Consider the following 21629-nt stretch of genomic DNA (forward strand, 5'->3'; position numbering starts at 1 on the left):
TCACAGAGAAAGAAACATTTCATAAGTTGAACAGTAGGAGAGAGGCTGACACTGGAATTGCCCTGTGGCAGATTCTCTAGTTACAAAACATGCAGCTTGTTCCTCACAATGTGGGACATGACTTCTGGATTTCTGGAGTCACATATTTGCAAAAATCCCTCATAGCTGTCAGTTTGAGATTAGTAATTCTGTATTCTTCCAACCCCATGTCATTGAACCTGGGTAGACATTATACTGGAAAAATAATAGAGCTCCCACATTCTTTCCCTCACCCGCTTTTATATCAAGTGATTCTCCTGTAGGAACTCAAAGAATATGGGTCAGAGATTTTTGGTTTGGTTGGGTTCATTTGGGTTATTTTACTGTACAGTGGGCCAGTGTGTTATATTCTTCATGACAATGAAAAAAAAAAGCAAAACCTTTTTTTTTTAAATTTTATTTTTTAAACATCTGTATTCTTTCTTTGCCTCACTTCATCACAGATTTTAAGAATTCGGGCCCATGAAGACAGCCAGCAAGTGTTTTTCTATGTAGTATTTTCTATTCCAAAACAAGATGTTTGCAGAGGTAACACAGCACCACATGCTTTTTTCTTTCAGAATGATTTTTTTCCTTCAAGTTTATTTTTTTCAAGCTCAGCTGGAGCTGTGCTACTTTAAAAGTCTGTCTTCAGCATTGAGTGTCATCTCATCCCTTGGATGAGAGGCTGTGAGGAGAAATGTGGAGCCTGGCAGACCTGTCCAGAGAACTCACAGCTTGATAAGAGCCAGTGCTGCATCCCTGCAAGAAGCTGACATTTGATGGGTGTCATTCAGGAAACTCATTATAAATACAGTTTTCTTGCTGTGCAGAAGATTTTTGCCTCTTCTGGCATACAATTACCACCCAAAGGCTAAAATCATAGCCCATGCTGCTGCAGAGGACTAACACTGCTCCCCACACACAAGGAAACGTGCACTTAGATTCCTTCAGCACAAATTCCCTTGCACTGATGTCTCCAGGGTCGGAGAGGGGCATTTTTTGGGGAGTTCAGCAGGTATTTCACCTGGTGAGGGTATGAAGGGGCACACCACTAAGCACAGCCACACAGGATGCTTCCAGTCCTCCCCAGGCTCCGGAGTGCCCCAAGGGTGGTTGTGTGCCTGCTGTGGTGCCAGCAGCTGAGGACACTGGGTTTCCAGTTCTGCTGAGAACTTGTGTCACTTCTGGCTCTTTTAAGGAGATTTTAAAAGAGAACATAAATTTAACTTATTTCAAGCCAACTTTTGAACCTCTTTGTGCTGTCAGAACAATATAATGAAGGCATCTTTGTATAAATAAGGCAAATATGTCTCAGCACTGAGGGAAGTCCAGCTTTAGACTGGCTGCATTGTAACTATTCTTGCTGAAGGTGGCACCGAGTGCCTCACAAACACCACTTCAGCCAACTCATGGATGTCATTTCCCTCACCAGATTTTGAGCTATCTCTCTATCACCTACTCCTTGTTGCAGCTCCTCACTTGATAAGATCTGCCATTAAAGAGGCTTTTTCCTGTGTTAAATGTTGCTTGTTTGTGCTCTGGTTTGGCAGCTCTGACTCGTGGAACAGCTCCATTCTGATGACAATCACCAAGAGCAGGTCCTTCTCCACCTCCTACGCCGTGTCCTCCACCAACCACCTGAATGCCAAACGGCAGAGCCGCCAAGGTGAGTGGCACCCCCAGCTCTGCCAGCCTGGCCTGACCGTGCCAGCAAATCACATGGGCTCTGCTTTCTTCATGGTGGAAAAAGCCCACTCTTTATTCACTTTTTTGTACAGTTTTACTGACCTCATGTGTGACTCCAATTGGTCAGGAGCTTTCTTGCCAGTCACTTTATTGGCTATTAACAAGTTGTTATTCTGTATCGCTTGGTCACTCAAACCCCTGATGTGTACATGCAGGGAAAGTTGTGAGAGATAGTTTTCATTTTTCTATCTCATCATCACATTTTTAAATACTGCTATGTCTTCCTATTTTGGAAAAAACTCAAGTGTTTTCATATGTAGTTTTGCATCACGTTGAAGTCATTGGTTTGTATCTGTTTATATCTTCAACACTGCACATTTGAAGTAGTTCTGGAGGACCTAAGTGCATGGATGTACTTAAATAACACTCTTTGTATTTTTATGCTTTTCTTATCTTGATTGTGAAAAAATCCTTGCTGTAGCAAGACACATTTTCTCTCACTTTTGCCAGGAAATGGCTGAATGTTGGATTATTGAAAAAAAGTTTTGCTTTTTTCTGGTAATTTTATTTGTGTTTACCTTCCCTGGTAAATTACTTTCTTAAAAAAACCCCAAAAGTACACACAACAAAAAATATTTAAAGAGACCGGATCTCTGCCAGCAGGAGAAAGCTTGCTGTGATTAGAGACATTATTGTGAGATGTGCTGTTTAAATTCTCAGGACTTGGTTCAAATTGTTGAAAGACCATGTGTATTGCATCCTGTATGAGTTATGAATATTCCTTGGTAACGTATATCTCAAAGATGGACAACAATCCAGCTCAATCCCCTGTGCAACTAATAGACTGTGAAATGTTTTTAAAGACACATTTTTGGTGGATGGAAAGCTGATATCTCAATGAATTCATAAATGTGAAACAGAGGTTTCCTGTATTTTAAAGCCATTTCCCTGTGTCATGGCCATCTGATAACATTTTAATTGCTCTGAAGGCTGTAGTGTTCTGATCTCAAGATTGCCATTATATCCTACTTGCAACCATTGAATTAAGACACTAAATACATACCACATTTGCTAGAGAAATCCTCTTAATCAAAACAGAGATGCTGGATATCTCTAAACTACAGCACAGCAAATCAGATTTTTTACATTTTTTAAACTCTTGGATTGTCAACAGTAAATCAGATTTTAGCCTCCTATCACAGTAAGTTTCTATCAGGGAAAAAACACTGGAACTGTGCATGTATATCTTGCAAGGATAATATTTCATAAACTTAAATCAACATATTGCCTTTTTTTAAGATAATTTTTGTGTCTGGAATGCATTTAGATAGGGGGCAAAATTCAAACATAAAACCCCTTCAAGTTCCTAAGGCCTTGCTATCCTTTGGCTTTGAAGATGAATGTGGTAAATTAACTGGGGCTGAGTTCCTGCAAACTTCAGAACAGGAGCTAACTCAATTTCCATGCATTTCCTTTTGAGATAGATGAAGTTTGCACTTTGAGTCTCGTTTTGTCTGAGACTAGGAATTGTAAAGTGGATTCCAAGAGAAAGCAACACTTTGATTAAACACTGGATGCATTTCACCTTGGCAGTGGTGCTCAGGTGGAGTAAGGGACAGAGAGAACCACACCTTGCTGGTGTTGCACATGTGGATATTTGCAGTTCCTGTGCTCTAGCTCAGGTGTACAGTACCGTGTGCTGCTGAAATGGTTGCAGTTCTCCCTTAGTGAGCAACAGATATAGAAAAATCAACTCAAACTAAAGATCAAGCCCAAAATCTTTAAGAAATGGCCCCAGAAGTGCAGTATTTTATATATTGAAGGCTACTAAAAATTGCTCTTTTGCTTTTTTGCTTGTCTACAAACCTATAGAAATCCAAATTTTGTGGGAATGTGTGTGATCCTGCTTTAGAGATGGTGAGAGAGGAGCTGCAGATGGCTCTGGGAGCTGCCTGTTTGGGCTGTGTCTCTGTCACTAGCACATGTTGATACCAACAGTGGTGCCACAAACTCCTCTGTCATTTCATGCCTGTCCACTCAGTGCATCCTGCTCACCAGGGAAAATATGCTTGGTGTTTTGGGCCAGACCTTCAGCAGGTAAAAGTGGCTGATAGCAGTGGAAGTTCCTCACTCTGTGACAGCCCTGGGCTTGGCTCAGGGTGGAGAAGGGAATTCTCTTTATCTATTTTGGTTTTGGAGACTATGCTGGTGCATCTCAAGAAGAGTATTTCTGCATAGTGAACTAATACAAGCATCTGCCACTTCTGATAATTGATAACACAATTGATAACACTCCTCTTGTCCTTGGCCAGGTATCCCACCAAATATTTCACCTCTCACCTCCCCGTGCCATTCGCCGATTCAGGGGACGCCTGCCACGAGTCCTACTGGGAAAACATCTTCTGTGTCATTTCCAGAGCCCACAGACACTGACACCAAGCAGGGCCTAAAGCCACACAAGGTCTTAACTTCTACTCAGAGTGCACCTACCCTGTCAGACCCTGTTATCAGCCCCTCCATCATCTGCAGCAGGTAAGATGATCATTTGACATGCCTTGCAATCATTTCACGCTGTTCTCATGAACATGTTCTGTTGGCCCACATATAAGTTTTTTGTGATTTACTGCAGTGTTTATATAGATTTTTCAGGTTTATAGTACTTCAGTAAATGTGTAGGTCAATGCTACAAAATACTTTTAAAGTAGGAGACTGTTGGCTGTGTTTATTCCTATGTTTATTGCTTCTGTCAGGTGGACAGCCTGATTCCTAAAGAAATTCTTTGTCAAGGACCTGCAGATCCCAAAGTTGGATTTCATGTTTGCAGCTTGTGTTTCTGGAGCCATGCCCTTGGCATGAGCAGTCACCTTTAGGGCACAGGCCAAGGCTTGCACAGCAAGCACCTGATGTGCATAGAAAAATCTGACTGCTATGGCCAGAAGTGCCTGAAGACTCTGTGATTTTGAGCCTTCTCAAAATCACTCAGGAGCCCATTCTCTCTGGAGGAGTGGGTCCTGTCTTCCCTAGGCAGAGTCAGATTAGGTACTGTGGGGATATTTTTTTTTCCAGAAGTCAACTGCAGATGAGTTCTTTCTACTGCTAAGAGTTCCAGTAACACAGTTTAATTTCTTACTTTAAATTACCCCTTTATTAGGGAACACAGACCACACCTACTTTGCAAAATTAGCATTTTTGGAAAGAAAGTTGTTCTGCTTATCTTCTCAGAAAGGATTCAGTTGCTAAATCAAATACTGGAGTTTGCAGTATGTGTCCAGTTCAGAACAGTGGAAAGCACTGGTATTCCCAAGCCTGTTCCAGTGCAGTTTCAAGGTTGCTTTGCTCACCAGATGTTACTTTTGGCTATAGCACGAGTGGCCAGCCAGCAGAGAGCATGACTGTTATCAAGTTTGACTATCTTTGGAAATAGTTTTTAGTTTCTGCCTTCAGTCACATGATTTTGGATGTGTCTCAGTGTGCTGTGTGCAAGGCTAGGAAGTAGCTGTGAGAAAGTCAAAACTGAGACTCCAGCTTTGCTCAAGGGAGTCATCCTCACTGGAGTTTGGAGTCAGATCCAAACAGGCTTTTGAGATGGATTTAGATTAAATAGAAACTTAAGTGCTTTTAAATTTTCCAAAGGTATACCAAAATTGGGATTTGGAGAGGTTCATTTGAAATGAAAAGTATATTGCACAACAGAAATAAAGCATAAAGGTGCTGGAGTCTTACTAAGCTGTGCCTTTATCACTTCAGGAAAATACTGTCATTTCACAAGTGAAATTCATTTCTGGAAGCCTTCTACTAAAAGGAACTAAGAATTGCATTTAAAATATCAGAAAAGAATCAATGTAAGCTTGTTGTAGATAGTAATGAAATTAATAACTTTTTCATCTTGTTTATCAATCTGACTGATGCAAGATCTATTTGCTTGGCTATGCACTACAAGTATCATTGAATACAGATGAGCATTTTAATCTGGAAGTCTTTCAGGAACTCATGCTGTTTGCAGGGCATACTCAGCTCCAGGATATGTTTGGATGACCCAGCCAAAAGCTAGCTGGCCCAGGAGTTAAGCCATTTTTATATATTGAACTTAAAATGGTGCAAAGGTTCTAGTACAAAGTTTGACCAATCCAAATAATTCTGTAATAGTTGCTTTGTGAAGACTGTTGTATATAAGATATGCCACAAAATGCTGACTTAAACCAGAGAAAATGTCAGGTTGTAATTACGGTTTAAAGGGAGCTATACACAAAGAATAAAGCTTTTTAATGGAAGGGAAGAGCCAGTCATTTGAAAAGGTCATGATATTGTGGTCTGTCCCAAAATGTATTTATGTTCTGGAAATGATGAAGCAAACTCTGCCCTCTTGGTTCTTGTGTACTTGGTATGCTGTCACTGAAGTAATGATAAAATATAATTTTCCTCCTTAAGAGGAACATATTCAAATTTTAGGCAAGAAGAGTGCAGCCAGATCATGATTGTGTTCAAACTGAATTCTGCAAGACTGTATGAGACTCTGGCACAGTTTCATAATTTTAATTCATCTTTATAGGGCAGCTGTAGATATAGAACTAGAGGGTTTATTTTGTGCTGGTATACTTGCAAAATTAAAAAAAATATTTAAAGAAATCACGTGGTTCAGGTTTACTGCTGAAAACACCAATTCACAAATTTAATGGTGTTGGGCAGTTAATCCAAGGTCTTTCTGTATTTTTGTCTCAAGATCCAATAAAACTTTAGCAGTCTCCTGTGATTTTGTCTGGAGAACATATCCTGAACCATGACTTAGACTGTATGACATAATCTCACACTGCCAGTGGGAAATCCTTTTACACAGGACTGTCTAAGGCACGTGGTTCTTCATATTGTCTGCGTTTGTTGATGTATTTCAGCTGTGGCAGACCCTACAACCAAATAGAAGCTGGTGATGGGACACTAAATAGAAATGATGCTACTACACACACCCTGAACAGAACAGGTAATTCTTTGTCAAAAACACCTCGTTCCCTCAAATTAAGTAATTATCCACTAAAAGGGCAGATGAGCTTGTCAGTTATAAAAGGAGAACACACCCAGGTGAGTCCATACAAATTGTCTTTGACAATTTCATGTCTAAATGCACCTTCCCTTTTCCTATGTACAGCATGTACAAAATGCTTATGGAGTTAAGTTATGAAGATGATACTGTTCCCCTCAATTTACTTAAATAATGTTCCTCAGAATTTTTTCTCTCTTCATTCCCTGCTGCCATTTTTTACACTCTGCAGGGTAAATCTTTAATGCCCTTGGACAGATTGTCTGACTTCAGAGCCAGCCAAGCAGCACATATGTATTGTGAGTCAGAGCTCCTGTTGCTGCTACTCAGAAGGTCACAGGCTGGCTTCCATGAAACCCTTGCTGTTCGCAGCACAAGCTTTGTGATTTGTGTTTGCAGAGGATCCTGCCCAAGCCACCTCTGACTACGAGACCAACAACAGCGACAGCAGCGACATCGTGCAGAACGACGACGACACGGATTGCTCCAAGGAGCAGCCACGGAAGGGATCTGGCTGTAGGTCCTACACACCTGAGACCATCATCCTGCATCCCTTGACACCACCTGAGGTAGCTCCTCTAAGTTCCCCCAGCACAACAGAATGAGTGTATGCTGACACTGAGGGGGAAAAAAACCCAAAATTAAAACCAAACTAACCAAAAACCCAGATCCCCACAGAAAATGTGGTCTAAGGGTGCTGCAAGATATTATTGTCTTAAACAGCAAATGCTGCAGTGTGATGAACTAGTGATAATTGTCTTTCAGCATGCAGCTGTGAGCTTGGTTGTGATGCAAAGGGAAAGCTCTGTTTAGTTAAGTTTTCCACAGTCTGTTGTACTGCAGTTGGCAGGAGCTCTTGAAAAATTTATTGTAATCTGCTGGAGTTGGACATGCTGAGAGGAGGCATTTTGCTTGAAATGTTCTAACATTTCCTCATCTCCAGTTTCTAAGTAAAATGAAATTCCAGGGAGTATACAGGGGGAAATGTGAAAGGAGGGGCACAACCCAACTTTTATTTGCAGACCTTGAAAGACAGATAGGTTTCAGTTTAAGGACTACAAATCTTCACTTGGACTGAGCTCTGTTAGCCATGTCAGAGTGTAGTGAATGGGTCCTGATGCAGAAGCAGAAGCTGGGAGCTTCTCTGTCTGTGCCACAGTGAATTTCACAATGAAGGCAGCCTCCCTTGGAAATGAATGAATGATTCCCAGGAGTGAATGAACGAGTCTCAGTGCTAAGTGCAGGCACTGCTGTTTCATAAACAGAATTTCCTATCCATTCAAGTGAAACACGTTACAAAGGAGAGTGAGTAGCTGCAGGGCTGCAAGAAATGAGGACATCTATCTGAGCTGAGTGAAGTACTACAGACTTACACACGATGCTAATGTGACTTTAGCTTTTAAGAGCATCAGTTTTTGCTTGAGATGCTTCACTGAACTAACAATCCTTTTTATTCTGATTTCTGGCACAGGACAAGCCTGTACTGGCTCCTGAGCCTCTGGTTATGGACAACTTGGATCCCCTGATGGAGCAGCTAAATAGTTGGAACTTCCCAATCTTTGATTTGGTGGAAAAAATTGGGAAGAAATGCGGTCGGATTCTGAGTCAGGTGAGAGGTGCACCTTGTCTGCAGGGTCTAAATGTTGGCAGATTTAGACACAGACATGTTAAAGGCATTGTCCTTACAAGCTGATGAGCCCTGACACCTAATTCAAAGCTGACAACATGAACTCTGTCTCATTATATTCCTTATTTTTGAATGTCTTTATTTTTAAATTCAAAAATGTGAAAGACAAAAATCATGCACCTATTTTGCTTTCTGCTCTCTGCTTTTCTGAATATTCTCTTGAGATGCTTCCAGCCCTTACTGAGTTCTTTGAGAAAGGATTTCTCATGCTCATGGGATTTAGCATGGGAGGGCTAAACAGTAAATGTATTCAGTGGATGCAAGATATACAGAGTTTGGTCCTCTTTTATACTGAAGATTTCAGTGTAAGATGCCAGAAATAAAAGGTTTCAGATTTCAGGCTGGGAAAGAAAGCAAGGTTTGAGGAAGTGGGGGTAGAAAGAATCCTTACTATATTTCCTCATTTTTAAAGAATCAGAGCTTTGAGAGAAAATTAATATAATATTATGTAGGGAAGATTTGCTATGAGCTGGGAGAGCTTACTAGTCTTTCTTTCAGCTCTCAGGTTTTTATTCCTTCCTGGAGCTTTAATTCAGTTACTGACGCAGCCTGTGCCTACCCAGCTCGATTGGTGTCACCTCCATAATCACTTTCTTGGCTGAACTTACTACTCAGTTATGCCCCTTTTCCTGGCACACTGACAAATTAGTCATTTTTTCTTATAAAATTATTGAAGATTATTAAACAGGAAAAGCAAGTAATTATTTTTATTATTATTTAGGGATGAAAGGGAAAAAAAGCCCCAGAGAATCAGTCGGATCACTTTACAAGGCATTATTTAGTGATGAGTGCTGGAAAGAAGAGATAAAGTTAATTGGTACAATGTGGTACAATTATCAGCCCCCCAGAAACACAGAGGTCAGTGTGTCAGGCAGATTTCAGTGTAACAAGCTCCAGAGAATGCTGGATCAAACCACAGTCCCTTGGTGGTTACCTATTATTCAGCTACATTCAATTATCTGGTGGTCAACAAGGAGAACCGTGGCATGAATTCAGATTTATTCTCTGCTCTGCTTTTTTGTGTTCTGCAGCTTGGCAAGCAACATCTGAATTTGACCAGCCTGCCAAGTCTCTAGGTTCACTTTAGAGAAACAGGCAAGCTGTGGATATTGGATATATTTATTGGATAAACTCAGTGGTGCTCATTGAGGCACTTTTGCACTGGACAGTGAGTTTGGGATTGAAATGATATCCTAGATCATACTGGTCATCTTTCTAATAGCATGGAATGATAATGGAATGATGAATGAAACAAAAGGAGAACCAGAACTGTCTTTTAATGGCATAAAGAACAGTTTGGATGAGCCAGAATTTGTTCTGGTTTTACCTGGGTCTCTCTGTAGGCTTTAAGCACTTCTCCAAGCTGAATGGGCTTCTGTAGCTCTGGACACAAGTCCTCTGTGCTTCCCTCAAATTGCACTAAAGCTCATCACTCTACTTCCCAAAATGTGGTTTTTGCACAGGTTCTCAACATGTTCTCCACTTCACAGTTCCACAGAATGAGACTTGAGAAATAAAATAGAGAAGCTTTAATATTTGTGATGAAAATTCAACATTTTCTGTAACAGCAGTTTATAACTCCCTCTCCCTAAAAGCAGAATATAGCAAGTTCTACCTTGTTCACAAAACAGAGATGCTTATTACCCCCACCTACTCAGATGTTGCTAATGAAAATATTTTCAGAAATCAGGAAACTAAAATATTTTTTTTTTCTGTCAAAATCACTATTTTTTCCCCTGGTTTGGTTTTTAAATCCTGGGATATTATTAACAAAGGTAAACAAAAGCTCTAATGATTTATTCTCAGTATTTTGCTATCAAATGGACTAACCCATTCAAAAAAAAAAGTAAATTAAAAAGCTGAATTAACTATGTTTGCCATGCTAGGTTAAATTTATGAGATGGAACAAAGCAGAGTTGACACATGCCTCCAGGGAAGCATTCAGTTTAGAAGGCAAATGCTGGCTTAGCATCTTTGAAGCTGCTTGAGATATCTGTTCCTTCTTTGTGGAATGTTAAATTGATTCAGACATATGAAAGGACCCCAAACCAGTCAGGAGCCATGAAAGCATGTGTGCAAACTGGAGTCAATGTGGCAGTGACAAATGTGCATGAGAGGGTTCAGAGAGGAGCATGAATTCAGTATCATTTAGAAACAGAGCCAAGCTCTCAGAACCAAGCTGTTGCTTCATAAGAGGCCATAAAATTCAGTAATATCTTCAGTCACACTAAACACTTTTTATGTAATTCAACCTAAGGAGTTTTATGTCTAATTTGAAGAGTTTTTCTCATCTACTTAGCAACATAGATTTTTTTTGTTGTTGCTTTTTTTCTTTCAGGTATCATACAGGCTTTTTGATGACATGGGTCTGTTTGAAACCTTTAAAATACCAGTGAGGGAATTTATGAACTACTTTCATGCCTTGGAGTGTGGATACCGAGAGATACCTTGTAAGTAAAAATTCGTGGTACATAATGATGCTTCCCTCAAGTTTTGGGGATTTTGTATTGAAGCCTTTCTTCTTGCATTATAAAACTACTTTTTCTCTTCCAGTACATCATGACCAAGTGGATGGCTAGGCACAGGCTGGTGCTGAACCACAGCCTGTCATCTTTTTTACTTTGTATTTCGTATTTACATTGTTTCATAATTCATGGCAAAATCTGCCAGAAATCCAGAAATCATATAAAGCTATTATTAGTAAAGACTGTTTCCTTATAATGCAAGTGTACCCCAGTGCTCCAGTTGGAGCTTTTGAAACATTTAACTCTCTAAAGGCAACTTGGACTTTTACACAGTAGCAGTGCTATACTACCAAAGGAGATGAGCTTTATAAGCAGAAAAAATATACCCAAAAATGAGTGAACCCCGTTCTGTTACTACAGCTTAGCTGATACTTTTTCAATGGGAAACATCTATTCCCTGAAAAATCTGTTTTCAGTCATCCCCAAAGTATTTACCAATTCAAATGAAATTTATCCAAGTGCCTCAGCTGCAAAAGACTCCTGTTTTCCCAAGAGGAAAGAGTTATTACCCATTTTAGTGGCAGATAAACCCAACACTGAGGAACACAGAACACCCTGTTTTCTCTGCACTTGCAGAAAAATGTGGGAGAAATCATTATAAGTCATGTAGTCTCTCTGTCAAATATTAAATACCAGTTGAAGCAGTGGGAAGGATTTAAGGAAAGCTACCTCAAACAGTAGGAAGGATTTAAGGAAAACTACCTTAAAATGCCTTCAGCCAGGTGGTTTGGAGTCTTTTCTGGAAAAGTGAGTGCCCCAGTTCTGATCCTTTCCTTGTGTTTGATCTGGATCAGGGATCAAAAGCAGCAGATCACAGCCTGAGGAGGTCAGAGATGGAAGTCCCACAGCCTGTTCTGCTGAAGCCATTCCTTTCTGTTTGAAACATTTAACTATTCATAGAGTCTCTGGGATTTTTGTGAACCTAGCACTGTACTTCCTTGGTTTTTTCTTAAGTGATTTTTTGTTTTGTTTTGTTTTACTAAAGAAGAATATCTTTTTAATACAAGATCGAATTATCTTCCTTTTTTCATTTCTGTGAAAAGGGCAGAAACAGCTCTGCTGCTCGTGCTAATGTTGGTTTTGTCTGCTGGATTTTGGCACACGGTACCCCACTAGATGGTGCTGGCAGCCCTCTGTCAGCAGTGCCTGGTGTTTCACAGCTGCCTGGTTTTCTCCCCATCGCAGATCACAACCGAATCCATGCCACGGATGTGCTGCATGCCGTGTGGTACCTCACAACCCAGCCCGTCCCGGGACTCCCCACTGTCATCAATGACCACGGCTCGGCCAGTGATTCAGGTATCTTTAAATGTTGGCATCCTCAAGTTTCTCTTGTGAAATTTGCTGTCAGAAAGGCAACAACTGGGGATTGCATGCAGAATTTTTTGAAAATTGTAGCACAATCTTAAAGTTCAGTAGCACAATGAGTGTTCTAGGTGTTCAGGTGTGTTTGTGTAACTTTGAAGGGAATGGAATTGTTCCTCCGAAACTTAATACTTGACATTTAATGATGTGTGAATGCAAGCCTTTGTGTTCACCTGTAATGACAGATCTTTGTTACCGTTTGATCTTTGCAAAAGATTTTTGTTTTTGCAAAAGGTTTTTTCCTAGGAAAACTGTACTGTTAGTGCATTTCAGGGCTGTATCAGAGGCACTGTAGACTTAAATTCTTAAACCCTTCATTAAATCCTTAAACCCTTCATTGTTTTGCTATTCTACAATTTCTGGGGCATGCAGGCAGTGCTGTGCACTTGCCACTGCTTGGCTGTCATGAAATGTTCTTTGCTTTTCCTCACTGTCTCTAAATAAAAGACTTGTTGCCATCTGGAAATTGCTTTACAAGACCAATCTTCTTTTGTTTTATGAATGCTCACTACAGGAAGCTGTTCTTCTTGCATTTTTATATTAATTTCTCCATGTTCAATATGGTAACTAGAAGACCTGTCTGTGTTTCATGGGAGTTCTCAGAGGGTTGCTGAAAAAGCAGGAGTTTGTTCCATTTCTGCTTCTTTTTTTACTTTTTGGTTTGGTTTTGTTCTGTTCTGTTTTTGTTGAGTTTTTTGTTTGTTTTTGTTTTGTGTGGTGGTAAAGGGTTTTATTCCCAGAAAAAATTTATTAGCAAGGGATTTCAGTGGCTTTGTAGGTGAGGTGGAATGAAAGGGGTTGAGTTCTGGGGCTTTTTGATGTTTGTTATTTGAAAGACATTGTTCAGCTGCATGCAGGATCCATTCGAGGTCGTTGAGATTAAATGAGCAAAGCATCTCAGTATCTGTCTCTGACAGGTATGCTCAAGATCTTTCAAAAAGAGAATGATAAGACGATTATCAGTAAAGATTCAAAGTCTAGACATTTGTATTGAAAAACACCCACTGTAATTTAATTACTAAACTCTAGTCCATTGCTTTAAGGACTACAAGTGTCTCATGTACTTGTCTACATGATGAAAGAAATTACAGAAAGGCGCAGGAAGATCAAGTTTCCCAGAAAGTTCCAGTGTGGCTGTCAATCCATGTTTTACTGCTTGTGACTTACATAGTTGGAGAACAGGTTTTGGAAGGGCTGGAAGATCCCCGGGTGGGATCAGAATTTATTCCTATCCAATTGTTTGCCTTATTGTACTGGATCATAGGCACAGAAAGCACTGAGGTCAGGCTGCATTTATCCTTACTGCAAATTTGCTCCTTCTCTCCCTGCTTTATTGCTTCTCTCACTGAAAGAGTGGCCCTGGATTTTTCACTGTTTCCATTTCTTTCTTTCTGCTCAGATTCTGACAGTGGGATCACCCACGGCCACATGGGATACGTGTTTTCCAAGACATACACACCTACAGATGACAGCTACGGGTGCCTGGCTGGCAACATCCCTGCCCTGGAGCTGATGGCTCTTTATGTGGCTGCAGCCATGCATGACTATGATCACCCAGGAAGGACCAATGCCTTCTTGGTAGCAACCAGTGCTCCTCAGGTGAATAACCCTCAGGCAGTGTTGCTGTGCAGTTTGGAAGGGCTCCATGACAGCTTTTCCTTGCTGGTGGTTGCCTGTGGCTTCCATTAAGCACAAGGCTGCCAAATATTTTGAAACAGCTTGTCAAAGTGACAGAAATTATCATTTCACTTGGGGATTGCTGGTAAGAGTCTTACACACCCTCAGTTAGCAGAGCTGCTGAGAAAGGTACTGATAAACTGTGCCAGTGAAGAAAGTAAAGCTCTGCTGACTGAAAGAGAACCTGTAACTGTGGAAGAATGGAAGAATTGTTCTACCAAGTAATGCACAGAAAGATTAAATAAAATAAAACATCCCAGTTGTGTAGCTGACTGTGCTTTGTAAGTTAATTGTGCATGATCAGAACACATTTTCTGTTGCTTCTATAGAATATGAGCAGCTTCAGTCTTTTTATGAAAGTATTTGGAAGCAGGGAGTGGAAAATAATCTCAGTGTTATAAATGTAGAATTCAGGCTTGCTTAAGGTTACACAGAAGTTACTGCCAATCCTGAGAGTTGAATTCAGCAATTCTGAATCACTCTTTATTGGCTTAATTATGAGATCATCTTTCCTTGCTTTGCATAGCTGACCTGCCTGGCTTCAGCACACTGTGCTGAAAAATACTTCTATTGATGAGGAAATTTTAAAATATATATGTATATATTTTAATGGTTGTGGGTCAGGCAGGGATGCAGAAATTCTGGATTTACTCCCCAGCTTGCAACCAAAATTCCTCTGTCACCAAGAGCAAGTCACCTGAACTCACTCTGGTATCACTTTGTGTCTGTGAATTGATAGTAATGCTTCTCATCCTTGCAATGCATTTCTGTGATCAAAACGTTTGATACTTTGGCCAGGTAAATAGACTGGGAGAAGATACTTATTATCTTTAAATCTAATTGTAAGAAACAATTGCTATAGCTCTGTGCTTTTAAAAATCAGAAAAGGAAGTTAGATGATTAGCCTTTTTGTATTTACTCTAGTTTAAAATTAAATTAATAGGAAAAAATAGTTTTCTTGTTATTTTCTGAGTGGAATTACCATCCCTATGAGAGTTCAGCATCTTATTTTGATAAAGATTTGACCCATTTGAGATTTCAGCCCTGAGATATCTGTCAGGCTGAGTATGTGTTTTTTGCTTGCAAACTGGAATTTCACCTATTTCTGTCTTTGGAATCAGTCCTACATGGACACCATGCCTGGTACAATTGCCAACAAGCAGTAATGAATTAAATGAGCTTCATTCTGACAATCAGGGAAGCACACACCTATGTTATATTAGCCATCAACCTGTGGCCTGAAACAGGATGATCCATTGCTGTGGTTTTGCTGAGATAATTTTGTCAAGATAGTTTTGCCGAGATGGTTTTGCTAAGTTGGTTTTGCTAAGTTGGTTTTGCTAAGATGGTTTTTATGTAGATGGTTCTGCTGAGATGATTTTGCCAAGATGGTTTTGCCAAGATGGTTTTGTGTAGATGGTTTTGCCAAGATGATTTTGCTGAGATGTTCCTCAGCTGCCCCTTGTGCTGCTTCCACAGGCGGTGCTGTACAACGACCGCTCCGTGCTGGAGAACCACCACGCTGCTGCTGCCTGGAACCTCTTCATGTCCAGGCCAGAGTACAACTTCCTGGTCAACCTGGACCACGTGGAGTTCAAGCATTTCCGCTTCCTCGTCATCGAGGCCATCCTGGCTACTGACCTGAAGAAGCACTTTGATTTCGTGGCCAAGTTCAACGCCAAGGTGAGATCAGTTTGGGTTTCTGGGGCATGGTCAGAAAAGACTGTGGGCCTTGGGAGCATCCAGTAAGAAGGATTTCTGTTTCCTCTCTTTTGGCTGCTCTATTATAATATATTTATAAATGATAAATAATATATATATAATGATATATTATATTGCTTTTCACTTCTTTTTCCCTTTCCATATTGTTAATTCCAGCCTGGTCTTAGCTCACCTGCTTGTGCTAGTGATTTTGTTGAACAGCTAAATGTATTTTGCAATACCCCAGATCAGATTTTCCTCTTCTGCCTCACATCACCATCCTGTTTCCCTTTCCCTGTCTCCCAGGTGAACGATGATGTTGGCATTGACTGGACCAACGAGAACGACCGCCTGCTGGTGTGCCAGATGTGCATCAAGCTGGCTGACATCAACGGGCCTGCCAAGTGCAAGGACCTGCACCTGCAGTGGACAGAGGGCATCGTCAACGAGTTCTATGAGCAGGTAAAGGCATTCCAGAGCTGCCTGCCTGTGTTCTGGGGCATGGCAGTGCTGCTGGCCAGTGAAAAGTCACAGAGAGTAGGGGTGAAGATGTTGGCTGGAGTCACATTAATCCATTTTTTTGCCAGACAAGTGAAAGTCCATTTGTCACTGAAGTTTCTGATGTGTCCTCAGAGACCTCTGGTGATGGTGTCTCTACAGGCTGGACTGTTCAAGTCTGGCACTGTGGACAAGCACTGGCATGGTGAACAGGTGTTCTTTTCCTCTTTCTTTTTCCTGTTGTTTTTTTCCTGTTTTTCCTCTTTTCTTCCCTGTTCTTTTTCTCCTGCTTTTTCCTTTCCATCATGGCTGTCATTTCCCCCTTCTTTAGTGCAAACCATGTTTTCACCCTTCCTTCTGTGTTCTTTTAGCTGGTTCTCATGGCGCTCCTCTGCAGTCTCACCCTTTTATTGACATCTAGATTCTCAATGTCCTTGTTCTGATGGTCTAAACAGAGCAGTGGGATTGTTTCAGCTTCTCTGCAGGCCACACCTCTGTTCACACAACCAGAACCTTTATGTGCCGAGCAGGACTGCAGCACTGGCTTTCAGTTCATCACAGGCCAACCACAGCTGCTCCCAGAGCCATATTTCAGTTTCAAGACAGCCCTTGCAGCTCTCAGAGGTTGGTCAGTACAGCTGCGCTCATTATGCAGGGCATGCTGGTGGCACAAGGAAGGAGGACAGGCGCAGATTGATGTAGAAACCCTGGGAATACAGCCAGGCACTGATCCTCTCTTTCTAGGTGTAAAGGAGCCCTTAATTGAACCTAATTTTCTCATTGTAACCTATTTAGCCCTGCTGAGTGCAAGGGTCAGGGCTGTTCCCACACTGTTCCTCTGTTTCCTGAGTGGGAACATTTTGAATGTTCTGCTCAGATTAAACTCCACATCCTTTCTTTTCCAGACGAAGCAAACAGGCTAAATCACTGAACAGGACAACCCCCAGACTTTTCAGGGAGACTGTGCAGTAACTTGGAGTCACAGACTAATCCTTTTTAGAGCTTTTTCAGCTTTCCTTAAATTTACTGCACTTACAGTTTGGAAAAAAAAAAAATTCCAACCAGGATTTGCTGCTGCCCTCTGGAGAATGTAAAGAGACAGGGAAAGGGACATAATTCAGGCATTGACCTGAAGCTTCTTCCTTTCTTTCAAATCTCCCAAGAAAAAGAAAGTACAATGAACCTTACCTATAATAGGAATATAACTGGTTCCATTTTTGTTTTCATTTTTTTTCTTAAACAAAGAGAGAGTGTCCCAAAACAACCTTCATGCCCCAAATTTTCTTTCAGGAAATCCTTTTCTTCTTCATTACCGCTGTCCCAGCAATGTGCTTCACAGTTCTGGTGATGATCATAGCTTGTGTGGGTGACTAGTGCATGCAGACAGAAGCAGTTAATCAGATGTAGGATATGACTTTCCTTTTTTCCAATAAAAGCTGTATCAGAGTGAAGTGCCCCAATATATTAACATCAGCCAAACCTTGAATCAAACTTGTGAGGATACAGATGTGGGAAGATATTGTGTTACCTGTTTCACAGTATGAGCTTGTGTTATTTTCCATCATTTAGAAATGGGATCCAAAACAGAGAACATGCTCTTTCTTGGATTTGGTTTTGGCATTAAGGAGAATAAGCTAGATTCTCAGTTACTTTTATTAAAATCTATTTTTCTTTACTTTAATATGCTATAAGAGGTGTATCAAACCCTGTTCACATGATTTTGAGCATTAGATTTTTTTCTCTGCAACTGGAAAAGTCTTCATATTCTCATTTCTAAAAAGGAGAATTTTATGGGAAATTTGAATTTCCCTGGAGATATTATCAAAAAGCACACATGTGAATTCAACCTATGCTGTGAAAATAATGAAGTATCTTTTTTACAATAAACACCAATTCCTTTGAAGAATTTCACTCCCATATAAATAAAAACTGCTTATTAAAAATGTGTTGTATAAAAATATTCAAAATCCTGTGTCATATTGTTGCAGGATGTTTCCTTCTCTTCACAAGTCCAGTAGAATTATTTGAAGACAGACATATTAGAATTTAAAAAACCCACACTGCAAGATGTTTCTCATAATAAATCATGTTTTAACAGAAAAATAAAAAGAATTTGTAAACATTTCCACAGTCAGCATTTCTCCCAGTTCACAGCTAGGAAATCTCAGATGTGTATCTGTAAAGAAGAGCAAACTGTCACCTCTTCTTAATGTGCTTGCTATTTCAAGAATGGATGGCATGTTTCAGTGTTTTGTCAACACAAATATTTTGTTTTTAATGATAGCACATAACATTTCAGCTTTCGTTATTATAAAATAAAGCAAAGAAAACACAAGGAAATGAGATATTTGCTGTACATACTCCAAAATTTAGCTCTCATATTTTGGCCTTCACCAAATACAGATAGAGTGTTGGTCAGCTGTGAAGACCATTACTTTTGAAAAATTTACATTACAAGGAGGTAAATATAAGCGAACAAAATGGAAACTGAAAATGCATCTCTAAAATCTAACAGGTGTCCCATAATATAGAACTCTGTATTGTATTACAGAAATCAGTTATATATCAGGCTTGATTAGGGAGGTTAGATTTTTGGGGGGGTATTTTTGGGGGTTAGATTTTTTGGAGGTATTTTTGGCGGGGGGAGATGGCATCTGGTCTGGTCATGTCTGCTCAGCTGAGATCTCGCTGATATCACCAGAAGCTTTGCTGTGGTAGGGAGTTGAGTATATTAGATTTGACTCTGCAATGAAGCTTTACTTTATTTAACATCATGAGAAGAGAGAGAAAAAACCTCATGCCTCCCTCTCTCCCCCAAAAAAAGCTTTGTGGGGAAGATTTACTGGTTTTGAGCAAATGAATGCCATACATTGCTTTAATTGGAATCATTCTAATAGTCACAGGAAACAAATATTTATGACCCAAAGCCAAAAGGACATCTCCAGGTTACTTTTAATAAGGATGAAATCAATAACAAAGCTAGTCTGGTGAGATAGCCCTGTGTTGTAGAAGTTGTCTCATTCCCTGTAAACAAGGTTGCTGTAAACTAACAATCACACCGTCAGAAGGGATTTTTAAAAAAATAGTGTGAAGAAAGAAATGAAATAACAATTTTCAAGTTTTCACATTGTGTAAAGTTCAGGACTAGGGGCATCCTCCTGCAGAGTCATTGTTAAATTCATCCTTGTTAAATTCACATTATTGGTAGTGGGTTGGGATCAGCTCCTACAAGAAAAGAGCTGTGACCGTGCCCATTTGACATGATGGCACTGTCACGATGGAAGTGCCAGGCTGGTGTGGCATTCACATTTTCTGGAAAAATTCCCTTTGCCCAGGATTTTTCTCCTGGAAGCTGAGAAGCCTCAGAGAAAAAGAAAAACAATAATTATCTGATTTGCTTCTCCTGTCTTTTGCTCCTTAGGAATGTGGTTGGAGATTGTTTACCCACAGGTGATTGTTTCATTGGTTTCATGTGAATTGTTTTGACTCATTGGCCAGTCAGGGTCAAGTTGTGTCAGGGCTCTGGAAAGAGTCATGAACTTTCATTATTATCTTCATTATTTTATCTTTTTTTATTATCTTCTGTAAGTATCCTTTCTGTATTCTTTAGTATAGCTTAGTAAAGTATTCTTTAGTATAATATAGTATCATAAAATAATAAATTAGCCTTCTGAGAACATGGAGTCAGATTCATCATTCCTTCCTGCCACGGGGTGCCCCTCAAATACAACAGATGTTGTCCTTTCAGCATTTTTAATTGGCTGGATATGCTTTGCTCCTTTTTGTGGCATGGTTTTGTTTCATTTAGCTGTGAGGAATGACGGCTCTTTTTCATCTGCAGGGTGATGAAGAGGCCAGCCTGGGGCTGCCCATCAGCCCTTTCATGGACCGCTCTGCTCCCCAGCTGGCACACCTGCAGGAGTCCTTCATCACCCACATCGTGGGACCGCTCTGCAACTCCTATGACTCAGCAGGGCTGATGCCAGGAAAGTGGATAGAAGAGACTGATGAGTCAGGAGACACTGATGAGCAGGAGGAGGAGGAAACAGCAGAAATGGAAACTTGTGAAAACGCTGAATCCAGTAAGTGCTCGACTTCCATTTTCCAACACAACAAGTTCCATGGAGTGACCAAAGCACTAAGCAGAAGCTGTGAGCTGGCCAGGTTCAGCGTGGGCCTCCTCCAAATTGACAGTGAGTCCTTGATGTCCTTGGCTGTCCTTGGAGGAGCTGTAGCCACTTACATTGTGAATGGAGATGCTTCATGGTTTCAGCACCAATGTGGTTCAGATCCATCACTTAGTTCTACCTTAGCTGGGGTTTCTGGTGGTGGGTCATCTGTGCATGAGTGCTTTCTAGGCTCTTTCAGGTCTGGTATTGATAGATTGCAAGAATTTCAGTTGAAAAAAGGATGTTTGGGAGAAGATTTTTCAAGGAAAACACTCATCATTTCCATGAGTTAACATGACAAATGGGAATAATAGAATGAGGATCTGAAATGCTCATGGAGTAAAGGAGTTTTTGACAATGGAATCATTTTAATGCACATCTCTCAAGGTAACATGGAGAAGAGGGGGAAGAGAATTGGCACTGAGCATTGCTGTGTTGTGTGCTGGGAGCTGCATCACTTGGCTAACCAGTAACTAAAGTTCATGTTCTTCTCTAGAAAGGCAACACTGCCAATATTTGCTGTACTGAGATGAAAGTTTTTACCTTGAAAGGAGATTTCAGGCACTTGTGGGAAGTGATTTTTAAGAGAAATTACTGCAGCTGTAGACCTCTTCCTTAAATCAGTTTAATCCTGCTTTACCTTTTTCTTCCTTTCATGTTCTTTCTCCCACTGAATTTTCTACTGCTGTTCCTTTATTTCCCTCCTCTCAGTCATCTTTCTCTCTCTCCCCTGTATCCAGAAGTTTTAGAAAACAGCAGCCTAAAGTGCACTCATGAAATACCAATATTTTTTTCCCTCAACAGCCTCACTTTTTCTGCTCTTTCCCATACATGTTCTTTCATGCCCTGCCTGGGTATCATTCCTGTTTTCTGTTGGGAAAGCTGAGAAAGATTTAGTGAGTGCAGTAAGTCACATTTGGATGTGGAACCTAAAATCTGTGTCTCCTGATGTGCAGAATTAACCTTTTATCTCTAGTAAGATTCAGTGGTAAACAGTTTTTATTTAAGAAATCATGGTATTTTTCACACACACAAACACACACACACACCCTTGCACATATTTTAGGTTTAGCACTTCCACATGCACAAAAAAAATCTCTTAGAGAACAATACACATCAAGTAATGTCACCCCCATGGGTTAATTTACCACTTTATGATCTATCAATTCTGTAACAGGCAGAGCCACGTGTTTGTGGCAGATTGGCCTTTCTGGAAGTGCCTGCTAGGAGGAAATGCATGAAGCTGAATTAACACAGACCCCAAAGCC

At 40.4% G+C, this 21629-nt stretch overlaps 1 protein-coding gene across 4 annotated transcripts in view; it reads left to right on the forward strand.

The window, feature by feature from the left end:
* Positions 1-21629, forward strand: part of PDE3A (phosphodiesterase 3A) — a 211621-nt gene that overhangs the window by 178992 nt on the left and 11000 nt on the right. For all 4 annotated transcript variants that reach the window (XM_063155677.1, XM_063155679.1, XM_063155680.1 and 1 more), the window contains 11 exons: positions 1572-1687; positions 4020-4239; positions 6597-6682; positions 7139-7308; positions 8211-8348; positions 10765-10876; positions 12137-12250; positions 13716-13915; positions 15473-15676; positions 16001-16156; positions 20034-20274. In XM_063155677.1, the coding sequence (XP_063011747.1) occupies positions 1572-1687; positions 4020-4239; positions 6597-6682; positions 7139-7308; positions 8211-8348; positions 10765-10876; positions 12137-12250; positions 13716-13915; positions 15473-15676; positions 16001-16156; positions 20034-20274 (1757 nt within the window). The remainder of the gene's footprint in view (positions 1-1571; positions 1688-4019; positions 4240-6596; positions 6683-7138; positions 7309-8210; positions 8349-10764; positions 10877-12136; positions 12251-13715; positions 13916-15472; positions 15677-16000; positions 16157-20033; positions 20275-21629) is intronic.

Source organism: Melospiza melodia, chromosome 4 (genome assembly GCF_035770615.1).
Source record: "Melospiza melodia melodia isolate bMelMel2 chromosome 4, bMelMel2.pri, whole genome shotgun sequence".
Classification (NCBI taxonomy): domain Eukaryota; kingdom Metazoa; phylum Chordata; class Aves; order Passeriformes; family Passerellidae; genus Melospiza; species Melospiza melodia.